The 19,091-nt window shown below is 39.5% G+C and overlaps 1 protein-coding gene across 1 annotated transcript in view; it reads left to right on the forward strand.

Moving 5' to 3' along the window:
* The first annotated feature begins 1,925 nt into the window (after positions 1-1,925).
* The window catches only part of vps37ba (VPS37B subunit of ESCRT-I a), a 19,876-nt gene continuing 2,710 nt past the window's right edge, over positions 1,926-19,091 (forward strand). The window contains exons 1-4 of the mRNA XM_083910929.1: positions 1,926-2,137; positions 8,320-8,491; positions 15,417-15,499; positions 18,526-19,091. The exon at positions 18,526-19,091 is cut by the window's right edge and continues 2,710 nt beyond it. Coding sequence (XP_083767055.1) covers positions 2,033-2,137; positions 8,320-8,491; positions 15,417-15,499; positions 18,526-19,026 — 861 coding nt within the window. The 5' untranslated portion in view covers positions 1,926-2,032 and the 3' untranslated portion in view covers positions 19,027-19,091. The remainder of the gene's footprint in view (positions 2,138-8,319; positions 8,492-15,416; positions 15,500-18,525) is intronic.

The raw sequence follows: 19,091 nt of genomic DNA on the forward strand, positions 1-19,091 counted from the left end.
GGGAACCCTGTGGGTGGTGAGGGTGCTGGGTATCTACTGTATGTATACTGTGCAAAAAAAGAGGAAATCACAATTATATTTTTTTAACGAATGGTGAAATTATGATTATTTGTAAATTGGAAATGTGTATATATATGTATATGTATGTATATATATATATATTTATGTATGTATATGTACATATGTGTATATATATATGTATATACTGTAGAGATTTTACTGAATGTTTATGGAGCCTCACACCTGGATGAGACAAGGGATATATAAATATGGTTGTACCGTTTAATAACTCATTGGTTTGTTTGCTTGTTGTTTTATTTATTTATTTATTTCTTGCACAATACAGAGATCTATGATTGTTACTCATGAAGATTCAGAATCATTTAATGTCACTACATGTCCAAAGTAACTGTATCATCATTCCTGTAAAATGAACAATCTACTGTATATAATATGAAGTTTATGTCTGTTGTCTGTCATGGTTACAAACATGCTGCATTAAAGCCTCGTGCTGCGTTCACTGTCTCCTGGTAAACGATGAAACATTTCTGTTTAATCATATAATTTAATAATTAACTATGTTACGCTTTAATTAACTGTGATGGCGAATAGCATTTGGGTGCAACTACAGAAACGGGATCAACAAATTTTATTCATTTTGACAATGTTTAGGTGCAATCGAATGGAAAGTTTTTATTTATTTATTTGTTTTATTAAAACAGGTTTTCTGATTTCTCAGCTTCTTAAATGTGAATATTTTCTGGTTTATTTGCTCCATATAACACAAAAGAAATCTCTAAAACTGATTATTTATGGCTTAAATTTTGCAACTTACACCAAAATGTGACATTAGCTCAAAACTATAAAACTAATTAATCTTCTTTTGGCTCATTTTATTTAGTGCATTCCATTTGTAGTCGGAATTTCAAAGGTATGAACTTATATACTGTATGATAAAATAGTACACTGCTAAAAAAACATAATTTCTTAATGTATTATTTAATATATATTCATTTAATAGAGACAAAAGAGTTTTTGCATGTGCAAACAAACAATCAGGACAGAATAAGAACACATATACATAATTTTTACATAATAAAAATACGTAAGAAAACTTATTGACAAGTTAGTCAGTGGTCTCAAACTCGCGGCCCTTCCATCGATTTCATGTGGCCCGCCACTTAAATCTTTGTTTTTGATATTTACATATTCATTATTTACATATTTTACATCACCAATAGGTTTTTAATTGTGAATATTGTGTGTTTGTGTATCAAAACAAACACCTTTTACTTTGAAATTATGCAAAATATTGTCACAAATGTTGTTGTTATATCACGATGGACTAATGTGATATCATTTTAAGCTAGCATGGCCCACTTTTCTTCACTTGACTGCCCCCTACCGACCAGACTTGAAACCTGGGGGCCACATGAAAAAAAAAAAAATTGTTTCAACTTTGGTCAATTTTTTTGTATTTTTTTAAAAGTTATATTTAACCTTTTGTTAATTTTTGAATGTTTCAACTTCTTAGATAATAATAATAATATATATTTTTTCCAAAAATATAATGTTTCAACTTTTGTCTTTAAAAAAAAAAAAAATATATATATATATTTTATTTTATTATGATATTTTTTTGTAATGTTTCAACTTTTGTAAAAAATAATAAAAAAATAATAATAAAAAAATGAATCAATAATAAAATAATTGAATTGAATGTATTATTACCAAAGACAATAATTGTGACGATTTATTCCACACAAAAGCAGCCGCACACGTGACGTCGCTCTGCTCTGAGTGAGTGTCGATGATAATTGCGGGGTTTCCGTGATGCCCGTGAACGCAGCACTGGGCCTTCAGCCTGTGAGTAGTTCCTGACTGTGAAGGAAGAAGAAGAAGAAGAAGAAGAAGACGACGAAGCTGAAGCTGAAGCTCAGTTCAGTTCAGTCAGCTGTCACAGTCTGAGAGAGAGAGAACAACACACACACACACACACACACACACACACACACACACACTCACAGCGAAAATGTCTAATTTCAACAACAAGTTCATCGCTCACACGATGACGCAGCTCAACGAATTCCTCGAGGACGACGAGAAACTGACGAAAATGATCCAGGAAATGGACGAGGTACGTGAAGCCGTTGGGCTTTTGTGGTCCACTGTGTGTGTGTGTTTGTGTGTTTCCCGTCAGCCCTTTGTTGTCCATTCCTGAACGTTACCTTAGCTAACGTTAAGAGAACATTTAACTGTCTTCGTGGTTAGCATTTCGATGATAAACATCTTCGAAGTATTAAACCGTCTTTTTTTAAATCGTTAATCTCGACACGGAGCGCTTGGAAAAGCGTTGTCTTAAGTTTTACCACAGGGTTTGTTTTTTTACCCCCCCCCCCACAATTTACGACATTCGTTGCCCCGTTTTCCTTCTTCTTCTTCAACACAACAGGCTCGTTTGTGTGTTAATAATGGCGTTCTTTAATGCTGAGTCTTTGTTAAAAAGAACAACCCAAGTACTGACCGGCCTTTAGCTCACACTCCCTCAGTCACAGTCAGGTCGTCTCTGACCAAACTTCACTCACAAATCCACCAATTTACGGCCGAGTTCACAGTGGACACGAACGGCCGCTTCCGAGGAAAACACAACTTAACAGCCCCGGTTAACGGGCCTCTTTCACCGGCTCAGCAAACACGACCAGCCGAAGACTTCACACGCAACCGAGTGACAAAAATAGCGTTTAATTAAACGCACTATGTTTTGTAATGCGGACAAAAACCTGTGTCTAATTCATAATTTACACCTGCGCGGGTGAGAATCTTCACAAGTCTCACGATTCGGTTCAATTGTGATTGACAGGGTGACGATTCGATTATATAATCGTTAATGATGCGTCAGAAAACGTGGTGTGTTTATAAATGAGTCACAATAATATAATTACACGTTTATTTCCTAATCTTTAATGAACACCAAGCCTTAAACAGCAGCTTTTAAAGCATTGGTTCTCAAAGTGCGGCCCGTGGGCTAATGGCAGAAACATTTCGATACCGATTGCTGCTATTTGAGCTAACCACTTAGCCGCCATTTTAAAAGCGTAATCCTCCACCATCGCGACAATTATTCTGCGTCCAAAGTGTTGTTACTGCTATTTATTTTCATTTTTGCCGTAATTTTTGGTTTATTGCAGCGGCGTATCCCAAAGTCTCCCACACATGACCTTTTTAGTATTATTTATTTGCTATTCAAGCTTTATTTGTTCACAGAAAAATACTGAAAACAACAACATTTTTGGCTGAGATGGAGGTGTGCTGTCTGAAAATCATTCAAAAAAAAGCACCACTCTGTTTTACATATAGAGAAATATTGAGAACAACACGGTTGACTCGAGATGCTTCTTAAATTAACCAACATGTTCTGCTCGTTCTTTATTCTTCTGTCAATACTCGGATAAATGTTGATTCAACTCCCAAGACTATTTCACGGCATCAGCACTTTGGAAGAGCTCATCTGATACTTGGTGTTTGCTCAATACTGGTCAAAGTCAAAGGGAGAATACACTGTTAGCCATTTTTTAAATAATCTGCGTTGTCAGATTATTTAACAATCAGCCAGTTATTACAAAATGACTGTTGATCAAATCCCAGAAACATGTTTAACGCCATTAAGTCACTAAAACTTTGTTTCGATGACCTGCTTAATGTATTTAATATTATGTTTATACATTGTTTTTTGCGTTGTTTGTTGTCGTGAAACAGTTGGAAGATAAAAAAAAGTGTGTTTTTCTGCATAGATTCACACATTTGGAACTTTAACTTCAATGCAGCAAAGTGTTGTGGAGGAAACAGTTCATGATCTACACCTGCTAGATAAATAACTAAATAAATGCAGAGCTGTTGTCGGACTATGCTGCGTGTTTTCAGAGCCAGTTGGCACAGAAACGTGGACTGACACACACTCACACACACACACACACACACACACACACACACACACACACACACACACACACACACACACACACACACACACACTCGTGGCGTTGGCTCAGGTTCTCTGACCGTGGCTTCGCTCCAGATCCACAAGGACTCCGCAATTAATGTGTACCTGCTTCTCACTGCGTCATAAGTCCTGATAAGCACCTGACGATAAGCCTCACTTTTTCCGCACACACAGCGATTACGAGTCCGACTCCCGCGATAATCAAGACGTTTGGACGCGAAAGTAACAGAGGATTTTATTTGTGCTTGTGATTATTTCCCATGAGGCTGCGCTGTCCAAAATAGTCATTTTACAATCTAGACTTTTTATCCTCATGGATTCAATGTTTTTTTCCCGCAGCCCTGAAATGCTAATTTTGTATATATACGATCAATATGCAACTTTGGGGAAAATTGTGATGTCATAGCTCCACCCCTTGCTTTTTCATTTGCTGTCGCCATCTTTGTTGTTGTCTGTTTGTTCTTGTGTTTTGAGTTTGTACACGGCATGCTAGCTCTACCCTAGCTCTACGCTAGCTCTATGCTAGCTCTACGCCAGCGGTGTCGAACTCCTTTTCACTGAGGGCCACATCAGCATAATGGTTACCCTCAAATGTCCAGATGTAACTGTCATACAGAATAAATGTAACTAAATGTAACCAAATATAATGTAAAAATAAAGGTAACATATTGCTAAATAACCTTATGTATTTATTACTTATTCAGTTTCACTCGTCGCATGATGCATATACAATGATACACTGCGATCTAGTGGCAGTGCTGTCACTTTGTGGGTAACGCAATCGCCATGCATTGTGGGAAATGCAGTTTATGGTCAACGTAGCAGCGTTAAAGCGCCACATACAGGCCTATGTATGCTACAGTACAGCTGCAACTATTAATTATTTTCATAATCGATTAATCGTTTGTTTCATTAAATGTCAGAATATGCTGAAAAACGTCGATCAGTGTTTGTCAAACCTGGAAAATGACGACGTTCTCGAATGTCTTTGTTTTTGTCCACAAACCAAAGTGATTCAGATTTAATGATTTCTTTGTTATGTGGAGCAAAGAAAAACAAAGAAAATATTCACATTTAAGAAGCTAAAACGATCAGAAATCTTAGTCGTTTAGGTTTTTATGAAACCCTATATGATCTTTTTTGTTCTTAAGAGGTTTCTGAAAACACGGCATTGTTTCGAGGGTGCAATCTTTTGGCACCCTTCCCTTTGGGTGCTGGTAGTTGGCTAGTTATTCTGGTGCTGTTCCCTCATGGTAACCCCCTCCAAAATAATGAACCGTTCCGCTTGAAGAAAACCCAACTTTAGTGTGTCTTCATGTCGTCCTGGACGGATGAGCCTGTCCACAGCCCTGATGTTTGCTTTTACTGCAGAGTGCAAACTCATTGGGACACACTCTCGTCTTCAGATCAGTAATTACAAACATTAAACACACTTTCTGCTGTCATGGTGCTGTGGTTTTTAATGGACAATAGTGAGGAAGATAAATTACAGCAGGGGGAAAAAAGCCCTTTTTCAGACCGAGTGAGGAAACCGTACGCTACTGTATTTGCGCTGCGTCCATTTCCTCCTCACAAAAGCAACAACACACTATGATATTTTTAGTCTTTCTGGATGAATGCATGGCTGTGAGGCTGCAGCCTGTTGTGTTGTCAGCTCTGTGTTTTTGCTCCACACCCATGTCTGATTGTCTCCATGGTTTCGTTTTCCTCTTCCCATAAGTTACACAGAGAGAGAGAGAGAGAGAGGGAGAGGCTTGTTTATCGTCATGACACAGCAGTTGTTGACTTTAACTTGGTCACAAGGTTTGCGTCAGGAGATGGAGGACAAATCGAGACACGTCTGTCTGAGCCAAAGGTGGAACTCTCTCCGTCTTAATAACGCTCTGACAACGGCGACAAAAGGCAAAGTGGGTGAAACCCAAGAGTGCTGAGAAGCGCTGAGTTTACAGCTGTTGTGTGTGTGTTGAACACAGACGGCATCGCTCGTGCTTTGCCGCGGGGCAACGATGATCTCATTTAGCAAAACACACCCATGTGTTGGCCTTTTTAAATAATGCAAATAGTGCTTCCATGGATTTGTTTGCATTCTGTGCGTCCATGTCTGAAGAACTGACCCTGAAACTTCTACAGTCGACAAAAGGTCCAGTGTGTCACTGTTAGAAGGCAAAAATTTAATGTACTCCCCCCCCATAAGTGTGTTAGTGTATTGATTGTGTTAGTAAAATGGCCAAAAGTGTCCCCAAACGGCAGAGGCAGACAAACTCTTTTATTGATCCCTGGATGTTTTGTGACTCAGTTTTCCTCTCACGCCTCCATGTCGGCAGCTTCTAATAAATTAAACAAGCGCCGGTGCCGGTTTTAAAGAATTCAAGCGTTTTTAAGAATTTTCTGCATACATGAAAACCAGAGAGAGCGAGCAACAAATCAGTGAACCTGACATGTACGATGTTTTTCAGGTTTACGGAACACAAACATCAGCGTATTTCAACATTCTCTGACCCTTACGATGCACACAGACATGATTCCAGACTTATTTTTAAGAAAATAATAAGAAAAGTGGAGACTAAAAGCCAACGTTTCCAGACACCTGCGTCTAATTGTGGTTTTATTACTTTTATCGCGTTTCCAGACGTCTGCAGAGCTCAGAACCTACTGTACATTCCTGTCATTATTCCACAGACAGTGAAGACCTAGCATAGCAGCAAACAATGAAGTGTTTGCTTTGACAGCAGCAGCAGCAGCAGCAGCAGCAGCAGCAGCAGCAGCAGCAGCAGCAGCAGCAGCAGCCTGCGGTCATGGACGCTGTTTTCACGTTTGCTTCCTCAGCGGCCCATGATGAAGAGGTTACCCCAGGATATGATGCTTCTGAGTGCAGTATAATTTCAGTCTGACGACCACCACAGTGTCACTTAAAGAATACTCCATCATCATCAGCTACACTATAGTGTATTTATAGGGTTTTTCCCACACGTTCTCGCCCTCTTTCCTGCTCATGTTTTCACTGACAACATGTCGTGGAAAATGACAGAGTGACTTATTATCATTTTTATGTCAATCCTCTTCTCCCTGTTCTCACAGTCGCTCGTTGTTCCTCACACCTTTGTTTTATTGTCTTTGTTTAAACCCTGTCATTCCTCACCAAAGACAAGAAGGACTACTGGTTTGTTTGTTTGTTTTTTACGAGAAAATTCTCTTAATTATGGGGGAAAATTAGCCTCAGTGTAATCTTTCAAAGTCGAGGTTGTCTTTCGGGAAAAAAACCACAAAGTCTCTCTAATTTTTATTGGAAGTTTTACTGGATTTTGTTTCTCTGCAAAAAAAAACGTGTAAGAATATCGAGGCTGTTTTTTTTTTTTGGCGCCATGGTTCATATGCAGTTATTTTAATTATTATTTGGACAGGTGTTTATTTTCATAACTGGTCCAAATTAACCGTTATTTTCATTGAAAAAAAAATATATATATATATATATATATATATATATATATTTTTTTTTTAAATCACTATAACTTGACATTTTCTTACTTGAAGAGGTCGATTTTGGGGTTTGCAGAATTCCCGCAGCGCGACAAACTTATCAAATCATTCCGATTTGTATTTTGCAATAAATCGCGCAGCCTGGCTTTGTTTCTTTTATCTGCACAATGAAAAAAATTAAGCTAAACTTCTTTGATCGTCAAAATAACCTCCACTGTCGTCCATGTTTCTTCATATTTCTACTTCTTATCAGTAACTCTCGATTGTGAATGAATTGCTCAACAACCAATGGCAATTTTGGTGAATATTGGTTTGAAACAGGCAAATCTGTTTTTAGGCAGACCAAAATGTATTTGCTTTAGTAATTTCTTTGTCGTATGGAGCAAAGAAAACTCTAAATATTCACATTTAAGAAGCTGAAAAAAACACCTTTTTTAACGATCGTTCTCAAGACAGTAAGTGATTAAATTAGTTAGCAATTAATGAAAAAATGGACGTTGCAGCCCTACATCCATCCCTATTTTTTAATTTGAATAAAGTACAAATGGTTTCTTTTGCTTCAGTGATGAAGGTTTCTTTTATTTTGGCGGTGTAACGAGAAGATGACTGTCTTTCTAAAGACGACTGTGGGCGTCATGTGAAAACTGGCAAATTAAGCTTAATGATTCATGGATTATATTCAGTAACCTTTAAGTGTTTCCGGTGTTTTAAATGATTCTGAATGAGTCACACGCACAGAATTATTTCTTCAATTTGAGTCCACACACTGTAATCAGTCCTGATAAAAGTTTTTGTTTGACGTTTTTTGGACACTCCTCACTTCTCCTCGTTGTCTTCCACAGATGCAGGGCGTCCAGCAGAGCAAAGACATGACACTCGCCAACAACCGGACCCTGGCCGAGAAGAACCTGGACCTTCAGCCCAGACTGGAGCACAAGAAGGAGCAGCTGACCAAGCACTACAGCTGCCTGCAGGAGCGCTTCGAGTCCTACCAGCTCCGCAAGTCCACGCTCGGTACGGCAGCATGTTTTATTGACCGCTCTCGTCTTGAATGTTTAATGTTTGTCGGCTCTTTGAGAAATTTGAACACGTATGAAGTCATTGACGACAACTGATACGCGAGAAAGTGAATATTAAAGTGTCACTGCAGCTGCAGTCTGCGGTTTGCGAGGAAGTCTAACGGTATTATCAGTCCTGGCGGTCTCGGGGAAACACATCTGTCAACACCATCACACTAACATGAAAGAATCTCACTTTAATCCAAAGCAGCGAGAGCTTACACTGTGTTTTTGTGTTGTTTTTTTAAACCTGAGCTAAAGAAGTGGCTCAAACTGGTCTTTGTCGACTCTGAAATGAGATTTGAAACCTTCTTTCATCCGCAACGCAGCTTCTCAATCAGCTGTTACAACTTCAGTCGTCCTAGCAGCTCCCAGGTTTTGGTTGCTTTGGTTAAAAACACCTTTGGCTTCTTTCACGGCGTCATGAAACAGTGAACATGGAGCTTCTTTTGATGCCACAAGCGTGTGATTGGCAGAAGAAGAAGAAGAATACACTCTTTACCCTTGATAATGTGCATTTGTGACACATTGATTTTCATTATCATTCTAAAGTTAAATTTCTCCATGGGGTGTGTGTATATATATATACACGTGTGTGTGTGTGTGTGTGTGTGTGTGTGTGTGTGTGTGTGTGTATATATATACACACGTGTGTGTGTGTTTGTATGTATATATATATATATATATACACGTGTGTGTGTGTGTGTGTGTGTGTGTGTGTATATATATATATACGTGTGTGTGTGTATATTATACACACACAATTGTTGAATAATAATTATGTGTAAATAAGCATAGGTGTCGCCTTAATTTCACACCATAAACATAAAGGCTGAACAGTAATTGCAATTAAGTGTAATTTTATCCACTGACACAGCTATTAAATTAATTGCACAATTAACTGTGTATATACTGTGTGTGTAATGTCACTGAAAAACAGTTGACACTATCTAGTACTACTACTATAATAACTGATAATGAAACTAGTCTTAGTGCGTGTCATAATTAAAGCAACATGTCAGGGAGTTTAACCATGTCTCTAGTAGCAAAAATAAACTTATATATATATATATTTAATTCAATTGCGTAAATGAAAATGTCATAATCCCGTCTAGTGCATTGTTAAGTGCACTGAGATAAAAGAGTTCAGTTTATAGTGATCCTCTTCATAAACAGTGACCTTGTCAGGACCTAATTTCTGAGGAACTAGGACTCAGATTTGAGTTGTGGTTATGGTTAAAGTTAAAGTGTTTATGTTGTCTGAACAGTGTGTCAGTGTCGTGCACTTCCCCACATTGTTCTGCTGCTGCAGAGACCTGTTTCACCAGTTCCCACATTTCCCGTCAAAAGCCTGCAGCGGTCGTGTTACCAAACACCCTGTCATGGTTACGCTCGTCATGGTGTCGCTGCAGCAGAAGAAGAAGCTTCTTGGGTTCAGATCTCCTGTCTCTGTGACACACCTTCACTGTACTTACAGTGTGTGAAGAACGACGCGGTGACGATGCGCGTGACCTTGTTGACGCGCCGGTTGCTAAGCAACCCTCTCTCAAAATAGCAACAAGAGATATTCGCGACTCGGCTACGCTGATAAAAAAAAGTTTGACTTTGACTCTTTTCATCACAAGGATCGAGGAATCTGAGAGCAGCTTGTTCTTGAACTTCAAAACAAATTTAAATTGTACATTGATCTGTTTATTTTTAAGCGTGTCCTTGTAAGACGCCAAGAAAACAAGACGCAGCGATGACAACACATCGTTTACACACTCGCATTCGTAATGATGGTTCTAGAGCAACAAGAAAAGTGAGCATTAAGTTGGATAAAAATATTCTTTTTCTATAAATCTAAAGAAAATCTCGTTCTTAAACAAAAAAATAAGAGAATAAGAATAACAGAGTTTCTCCTCTGGGCTTTTTAAAACATACAATAAACAGTATGTGTAGGGTTATGAAGTCAATAAATAATAATATTAATTGTAATAATAATAATTAGATAGATAGATGGATACTTTATTCATCTCACAGAGGAATTCACAAATTATTATTGATTAAAGAAATGCACTTCTTTGTGGAGATTGATGTAAACGTCTTTCTTAATTTTTGTGTAAATAAATGAAGAAAATAATCAGAATTTAAGTATTTAAAGTATTTTGGGGACACAAACGTATAAAAATCAATCAGTGCTTTTCACGTTCAACGTATACAACATTTTCACATGTATTTGGACCATAAATTTACACAAATACATCCCTAAATAAGATGCAAGAACACAAAAATTCGGAAATACTGTAATTTAATTTGAATACGTACCATTATAAATGAACATTTAATGTAGTTTTCCAGTCAGTGCGTAATATAAATGGTACTACTCTGCATCCAGCTAATCCCTAATCCCAATTTTATTTTAAACGGACACATTAAAATACTTTGTCAGAGTGAAAGCAGCTTGTTGTCGTGTCGGTGAATCAGTGGACATGAAGTCTCTGTGTGTGTGTTGTTTTGTTTGTGGTCAGCAAACGGTGGCTTTTGTCAAATGTAGGTTACCCAGTGTTTTTGCCCCTCCTCCCTCTGGCTTCTGTGCACTTGTGTATTATGTGTTGTAGATCAGCTGGGGAAGAGTTGAGCTGAGGGGGGAAACGTAGACGTTTGACCCAGATAGAGGACGTTAACATGAGAGTGTAGTAGCTTAGTGTGCGGCTGTTTACACCCACCCCTCCACCTCTCTGCTCCATCCTTCTTATGGGAAACATGAGGACCTCTGCATTACCCTTCACTGTCCATTAGGCTCTGGAGGCCAGAGTGGAACGACACCACCTCCTCCACCACCTCCACCCACTGACTCTGAGAACAGCAGCACCACAGTGGGCCATTGTGCTGCCAGGCAAGCTGCTGTATAACAGCCGGAGTTAGGGAGGGAGTGAGGGAGGGAGTGAGGGAGGGAGTGAGGGAGTGACCAGGCCAAAAAACCTCTTTTTCCCCCTCAAAGCCTGTACACACAACAACAAGTTTAGTAGAATCCGCAAAAGTTTTTATTTCATCCGCCGATGTTTTGGGATCCTTTAAAAAACGGGTCCCAAATCTCCAAATGCTGCCCTTGTGTTTTAGCATATAGAAAAAACGATGATGTCATAGCTCCTCCTCTCTCATGCTCTTTTCGATTTACTGTCGCCATCTTTGTCCTCATTTATTTCTTGTGTACGACGTATGATTTTTTTTAAAAAATCATCAATCTGCCATCTTGTAATATGTACAATTTCCTGTTTTCTGTAACTTTTGCGAATGAATTCACGCGAGACTTCATACTGCGATAGCTCTGAGTTCCAGTGACGCTGGTGAACATCTGCAGATTACTTCATTCCTACTAAAGACACTTGGTGTCTTTAGTAGGAATGACACTTGGTGTCTTTAGTTGGGTTGATTTTGAGTTGATTTTACGATGATTATTTTTGAATTATCTTCTCTAACTGTACGTAAGAATTGCACTGTTTTGTCATATAAATACAAATTACATTAATGTAACTACGTTGGGGTCATTTTATTTATATCAATAATAGTATTTTTTAATTATGCACCAGATTAAAGAAATCTCTTTCATAACCTGGTGTGTTTTTGTGGCAGTGTTACAGCGCCACACGCAGGCCCTGGTGTATGAAGATTCCGTGTTTACGAACTTTTCGAGAACGTAAAGAAAACTAAAAGGTCGCGTAGTAAACGTTCTGTTTGTGTTAAAGTCCTCGGTATTTGACTAAAACGTCATACTATACTATGTAGTCCATAATTTGAGAATTTTTTTGAAAAAAAAATTTGGACCCAAAATTTGACAAAAACATCATACTGTGCTATGTCGTCCAACATGTGAAAAAAATGGCAAAAAAAATTTGGCCCAAAATTTGACAAAAACATCATACTATACTATGTCCTTCATAATTTGACAATTTTTTGGGGAAAAGAATTTGGGCCCAAAATTTGACAAAATCATACTATGCTATGTCGTCCAACATGTGAAAAAAAAAAAAAAAAAAAATTTGGCCCTAGATTTGACAAAATCATCATACTATACTATGTCGTCCAAAATTTGACAATTAAAAAAATAAATAAATTTGGTCCGAAATTTGACAAAAACATCATACTATACTATGTCGTCCAAAATGTGAAAAAAAAAAATTGGCCCAAAATTTGACAAAAACATCATACTAATACTATGTCGTCCAAAATTTGACATTTTTTTAAGAGTCCTCTGTGTCACATCGGAGATCAACGTGGATTCGTTTACTAAATGGCCGTCTCATGATCTCCAGGCCTCTGAGTCCGAGTGTGTGTGTGGTGTGTTGTGTTGTGTGCGTCAGAGAATCCTAGCTTTGTGTTGCCTTGTGTCGCTGATAAGCCTGACAGTCCGCCCTGTTATGGAAAGAAGGCGAGGAGACATCGAGGAATGAGAGTCCACTCTGAGAGAGAGAGTGACGCTGCAGTCTTTACAGGGTTTTCAGCTCATGTGTCAAACTAGAGTCAAGAATTCACAGATAAATCACCACTGAATCGACCAAAACAAGACATTTTCAGTCTTGTTTTCAGAATCCCCCCCCCACACACACACTGTTGTTGTTGCCTTTCTGTGAAGCTGTTTCTACAGCACGACAAAGGTGTGTGAAACGCTACCTGTGTGATCCTTAACAGTCGCGGTGGTGTAGGGGCATGTGGAGGCACAGCTGGGAAACGGCACTGAGCGTTGGCGTTTGTAGGAAACGTCGTGAGACTCGGGCCGAACCTTTTGTCAACACCTTTTTAAAAATGTATTTATTGTTTGTCTTTCACACACACACACACACACACACACACACATCATCACCAATATAGAAAGTGTGTTGGAGGAGCAGTCGTCACAGTCGTTTCTGAGTCATTTGTAACGGAAGATGTTGCAGCATTAAAAATGAATGATGGTGACGTGGCGTTGTCTCCTGATACAATGGAGGCTATTCTTGATTATGACATGAAGCTAAGTACTGGCATTGTTGAACTGGCATTTTGGGAGCCCTAAAAAATGGTAAATGAGTCCCGGAGTGGAAAAAAAAATCTGCAAACACCAGCTTTGCATTATTGTGTACAACTAAGATTTCATCGCCGCCCACGTCTCTAATCCAGGTAGACGTCATTGTGCTTGTGTTTGGACGTCTTTATCTCCGTTTGTGGTTCATTTCTGTGGCAGCGTTAGCCTCTGACAAACTGTTTTAAGAACTAATAAAAAGATAAAGATTGTACGGGGAAAGTTGTGTTTCCGTTTGGACCAGAACCACAAGAATTATGTGCCCAAAAACCTCACCAGATCGTTTTTGCCATCGCAGTACGTTTCATAATTGGTTTGACTCATTTTTGCATCTTTACTGCCATTTTCTTGAGGAAACAAATACAGAATTTTCAAGATTACAGATTTTTGGGCTCCAAAATTTCATCATACGACACTCTTTTCACACAAAAGTGACTTTTAATTCCAATTTTGCTCTTGGTCATGATGCGATAAATGGACATTTTACTGTTAAAGACCTGACTTGAGAAAAGAACATAATCTTTTTCTTATTTCATTATTATTAGCTTCAGTTCAGTGTGAAAATTGTCAAGAAAAGGGTGTTAAAATATTTCATCACACTCTCAGTCTCTTTAAATCATGACAATAGACACGCATTTTAATTCTTTCCCTGTTTTTTTTAAGCCAGTGGTAAAGATCTAGGCTGACCTGTATTCAACCCATGTCCCCTTGTGTAAATGCACGGTTCCAGGTCTTTGTTTACTGGGTTGCCATGTATGAGAAGACGCCAAGAATATCAAATCACGTTGGACTGTAATTAGAGATCTTCTCTGCTGTTGTGTGGCGTTTGGTTTAGGGCCGATGACAGCGCTGTAGTTGAGTGTCTGGTTTCAGCGTCAGCACGAGTGTGTTTGACTTTTCTGTCCTGCTTATGATCACCAACAATACACACTTCCTCCTCCTCCTCCTCCTCGGAGACACCGGTTTGGTTTCAGTTGACTCAGTCAGGCTCTGCAGGTTCACAGCAAACACAGAGGCGTTCATGTCGATGACTGGAAGGTTTTCCCTCATCGCCGCCTCAGCTCCGTGTGACGGGCTCTTTAAAACCTGTTATTAGTCACACATTCATTTAAGCTCTTTTCCCTGTAGCAAATGAGCTTTTTGTTGACTTTATACACATGGGTTGCACTTAATCTGGATTACATCCGCGTGCTGTTTTCACAAGTTTATACGTGGTACGCGATGTGCTGAAATTATTTTGTAAAATAGCCAATGGAATCACTTTTTTTGGCTTACAAATGTCCAAATAAGATGACATTCACTGAGAATAAAGTGAGTCAGTCATGGAATGAGAAAATGAGAATTATATGATTAGATTTGTGATTATTCGAAGATTGTGGGGTCGTGTGAAGAGATGGTCTTTGTGTCCCTGCTACAAAAGAACAACTTAAATAGAAATCAGTTTCGTGTAGTGGATAAATTATTATAAATACTGTTGTTTGACCCAGAAATTCACACTCATGTTACTGAATCAAGTGGTGCAGTGTGGTACAAAACCACTGGGTGGCAGCAGAGTTAGATTGACGCATTGTGACACCGATCTCAAACGCGTCCATAGTTCCTGCAGTTGAAGGTCAATAAATTCTGTGTAGCATACGGTTATTATTCAAAATCGTATCGTAGGAAAAGCTAATGCAAAACCCGCAAAATAACGCTAGCTTTAGCGTAGCATGCGGCACACTCGTTGCTTATAAATCAATGCACGTTGTTCTTAAAAGTGGGTCAAATTTGTTTATTGTGTGACGTTGAATGCCAGCAGTGATTTCATACAGAATAATAATAATATTGTTGTGTTTTTTTACAGACCATAACTCGGGGAACTCATCTCTGGACACGTTGCTTGCTCTGCTGCAGGCAGAGGGCGCCAAAATAGAGGAGGAGACTGAGGTGAGCTTCTCTCCACAGATGATTTCATGTTTCCCAGTGTGTTATTTTTTCTTTTTTATGTACCTGCTTTTCCAGTTTCCTAATTCCCACTCCCACAGAGGCGTCATTGTTTTTTTGTTTTTTTAATTTTGAGAGTGTAGCTGGTGCACGTGGGCAGCAGCGCAAACACAGAGGTCACTATTTACATCCTCTGCTCTGGGTTTCTGTCAATCAGACGATCATGTTCCAGACTCCAGCAGTCTCATATTGATATGCATGTATTTAAGAAGTAGTACTGGGCACTAGGTTATCGCACGTTAACGCATGACGCGTTTCCATGACGACTAACCAGAAAAAGACGCCCGTGACGCCATGTTTACGTGCCGCGTCACCGGAGTCCAGGTATCGTTTACCAGTTAGCTCCGTTAGCTGCATTAGCTCGTTTAGTGCCAGCTGGAGCGGTCTGTTACATACAAATGACCAGCATACCTGTGTACTGCGTATATGCGCCTCTGTTTTTAAAGTTTAGCGTTACTTTAGAGACTCATTTTAACAATCGTGAGTCACGTAATCATGACGTCACGCACGTCTTTTCCCCCGTCAGTCGTCATGCGTTGACGGTTAACGAGGTCAACGCTATTAAGAAGTGTTTGTTGTTATTGTAGAGGGTGTGACAATTTGATTATTGGGGTCTGCAGTCATTATTCTGCAAAGTTCCAAAGAAAATTCACATTATCTTCTTAAAGGTCACATAGAGTGGTCCTGTTGCATATATGTTAGTTATGGAGGTCTACTTACATATATTAACTTGTTTTATGCTCAAAAACCTCCTAGTTGCTGTAAATGAGCTGATAGAAATCCTCTTTTCTGATGCTGTCTTGTGATTGGCCAGTACTAATCAGCACACCCGCTCTCAGAAGCACAGCTCCCCCCTCTGGAACAGTGGATGCACTGCTCCTCATTATCAAAACATTGTTTTAACAGTGTTTAAAAATAGCTTCTTCACGACTCCCCGCCTCAGTCCCTTTGACGACCTTTGACCCAGAGTCAGACCCAGAGTCAGAAGACACTGTCGCTCGTGAAACACCTCCACAACGGACGTTATTCTTCTTCTGTGGTTCAATGTACGCAACCGGATGTGCCCGGACTAGTGCCCGGAGCAGGAGGATCTGCTGTTGAGCCTGAGATTACAATAAAACACAGTGTTCTCAGCAGTGGCTGAACTGCTTGTTTAGAACCTTCAGGGCTTCATAAACAAGGTAATGACGCAGATACACACTAAAAAAACAGCGTTAATAGGAACTTCTGGTCTAGTTCCGCTTTAAACTGAACTGATCTGAAGCCCATAAGGCTAAATATATAAGATTTAATGACTCCACAAAGCAGCAAATATATACTGTGCATGTTATAATTCTGGCTTGTTCTCTGCGTCCATGATAACTCCTGAAAACTTGTATTTCCTAATTTTCCTGTTGTAATAAAAAAAAAAAGAAGTTAATACCACAATAATACATCAAGTTGAGCTTGTTTGTCCACATCACTCGACAAACTCCTCCTGATTGATTATGTTCGACAGCTCCGGTTTCCAACTTAACACAAGTTGACAATAGTGGTTAAAAAAAACCCTGTATTTGTTGACACTGACATGTTACTGAATACCTGTTGATTATTAAGAGTCAACAATGGACTGTCGATATACAAAACGACAAGAGAATCAGAAGGCAGTGACGCCACATTATTAACCTTTTAAACACAAAAACAAACACATGTTGTTGACTGTAAATTGTCGTTTAACCAATAACGTAATTATAAGTCGTCTTTCCGGACTGTCGTAGCGCGTTCGTCGTCAGATCAGTGTCGCAGAGTTTAGTGAAACTGGACGAACGACAACAGCATCAGCTGCGCTGAGGTTTTGTCTGAAGCAATAATAGCCGGGTTTCTCTATTGTACTTGCAGATGTTGACCTGTTGTGTAACCGCATTCTCACGTAATCACTTTGTGACGGTGCATGAAGTGAAGATAATGGACGGGAGAAACGGGAGATCGCAGGCCTCCATCAACGCTTTGTCAGCTGGGTTTTTCAAAAGAAATTAACCCTATTTGTTTGCTTTATTTTGAAATCTACACTACCGTTCAAACGTTTGGGGTCACCTATACAATTTTTGTTGTTTTCCATTGAATGTCACACTTTTATTTATCAAAAGAGTTGCAAAATGAATAGAAAATATAGTCAAGACATTGACAAGATTAGAAATAAAGTTTTCAGCTGTGCTAAAATCATTGCACAAGGGTTTTCAAGGGTTTTCTAATCATCCAATAGTGATTGGCAAACACAATGTACCAGTAGAACACTGGAAATGGGCCCCTATACACCTATGCACATATTCCATTAAAAACCAGACGTTTACCACATTAACAATGTATAGAGTTTGTTCCTGATTCATTTAATGTTATATTCATTGAAAAATTTTCCTTCAAAAATAAGGACATTTCTATCTATCCGCGTGGTCTTAAAAAGTCTTAAATCCAATGATTTGAATTTAAGGCCTTTTAAAATGTCTTAAATTCTCCTAAAATCTCATAAAAGGTCTTAAATACAATTTTGAAAGGTCTTAAAAATCTATTAACTTTTATTTAAAACGTGCATAAACTTCAGTCTCGCTTTGAAATGTTGCTATTTTTGAGGATGCGATAACAACAATAACTACAACACGGAAATAAAGTAGGCTGCCTGTGTTTCAGTTTAGCATAGCAGCGGAGAAAAGTTAACGTAAGCCCACAGCTAAGAAGAATTGCAAGTTCAACGACTTGTGGCTCCAGTTTTCCTTTATGTCTTATGTACTTTTTTGCCAGTATGGATTTGAAATGGGTCTTAAATTGTATTCATTATGGTCTTAAAAAAGTCTTAAAAAAGTCTTAAATATGACTTGTTTGAAGATTGTGGATCTTGTATAAATGCACATAGCCAAAAACATACTGAGATATTCTTTATAATCCACATCACCCAGACCTTTTCTCATAGTAATGACTCTTTCTATTGTCGACAGAACATGGCCGACTCCTTCCTGGACGGCGACATGACCCTGGACGCCTTCATCGACGCCTATCAAAACAAGAGGAAGTTGGCTCACTTGAGAAGGGTAAAAATTGAGAAGCTTCAGGAGATGGTGATGAACGGCCAGCGTCTCCCTCTGGTGTCCAGCTCCAGATCTCAGGACGTGTCGGCCGCCTCCTCCTCCTCCTCCTCCTCCCTCCTCCACGACTCCACCAACGGCTCGTCTCCCGTCCCTCAGCCCCGGAGGAAACCCCCCAACCCTCCGACCCAGTCGGCCCCGATTCTAAACCCAAACCAGGCTTCCACTGACGCTCCTCTGCCTCCCGTCTTCTACTCGGCGTCTCCATACCCGCCGATTCCTCCCCGAACGGGCCAGCCTTACCCCAGCGGCTCTTCTGGCTACCCCTCCCACTTCCTGTCTCAGTACCCCCCCGCTCTGCCACAGAGGCCTCCCCCCCGCATGGCCCCGCAGCCCGGCTTCATCATGCAGTAGATAAAAAAGGCGGTTTCACCCTCGGAGGACGCAGTGCGTGTGTCGTGGACTATTTCACCGCTGGG

This window comes from Microchirus variegatus, assembly GCF_963457635.1.
Source record: "Microchirus variegatus genome assembly, contig: SCAFFOLD_69, whole genome shotgun sequence".
NCBI classification, from domain to species: Eukaryota; Metazoa; Chordata; class Actinopteri; order Pleuronectiformes; family Soleidae; genus Microchirus; species Microchirus variegatus.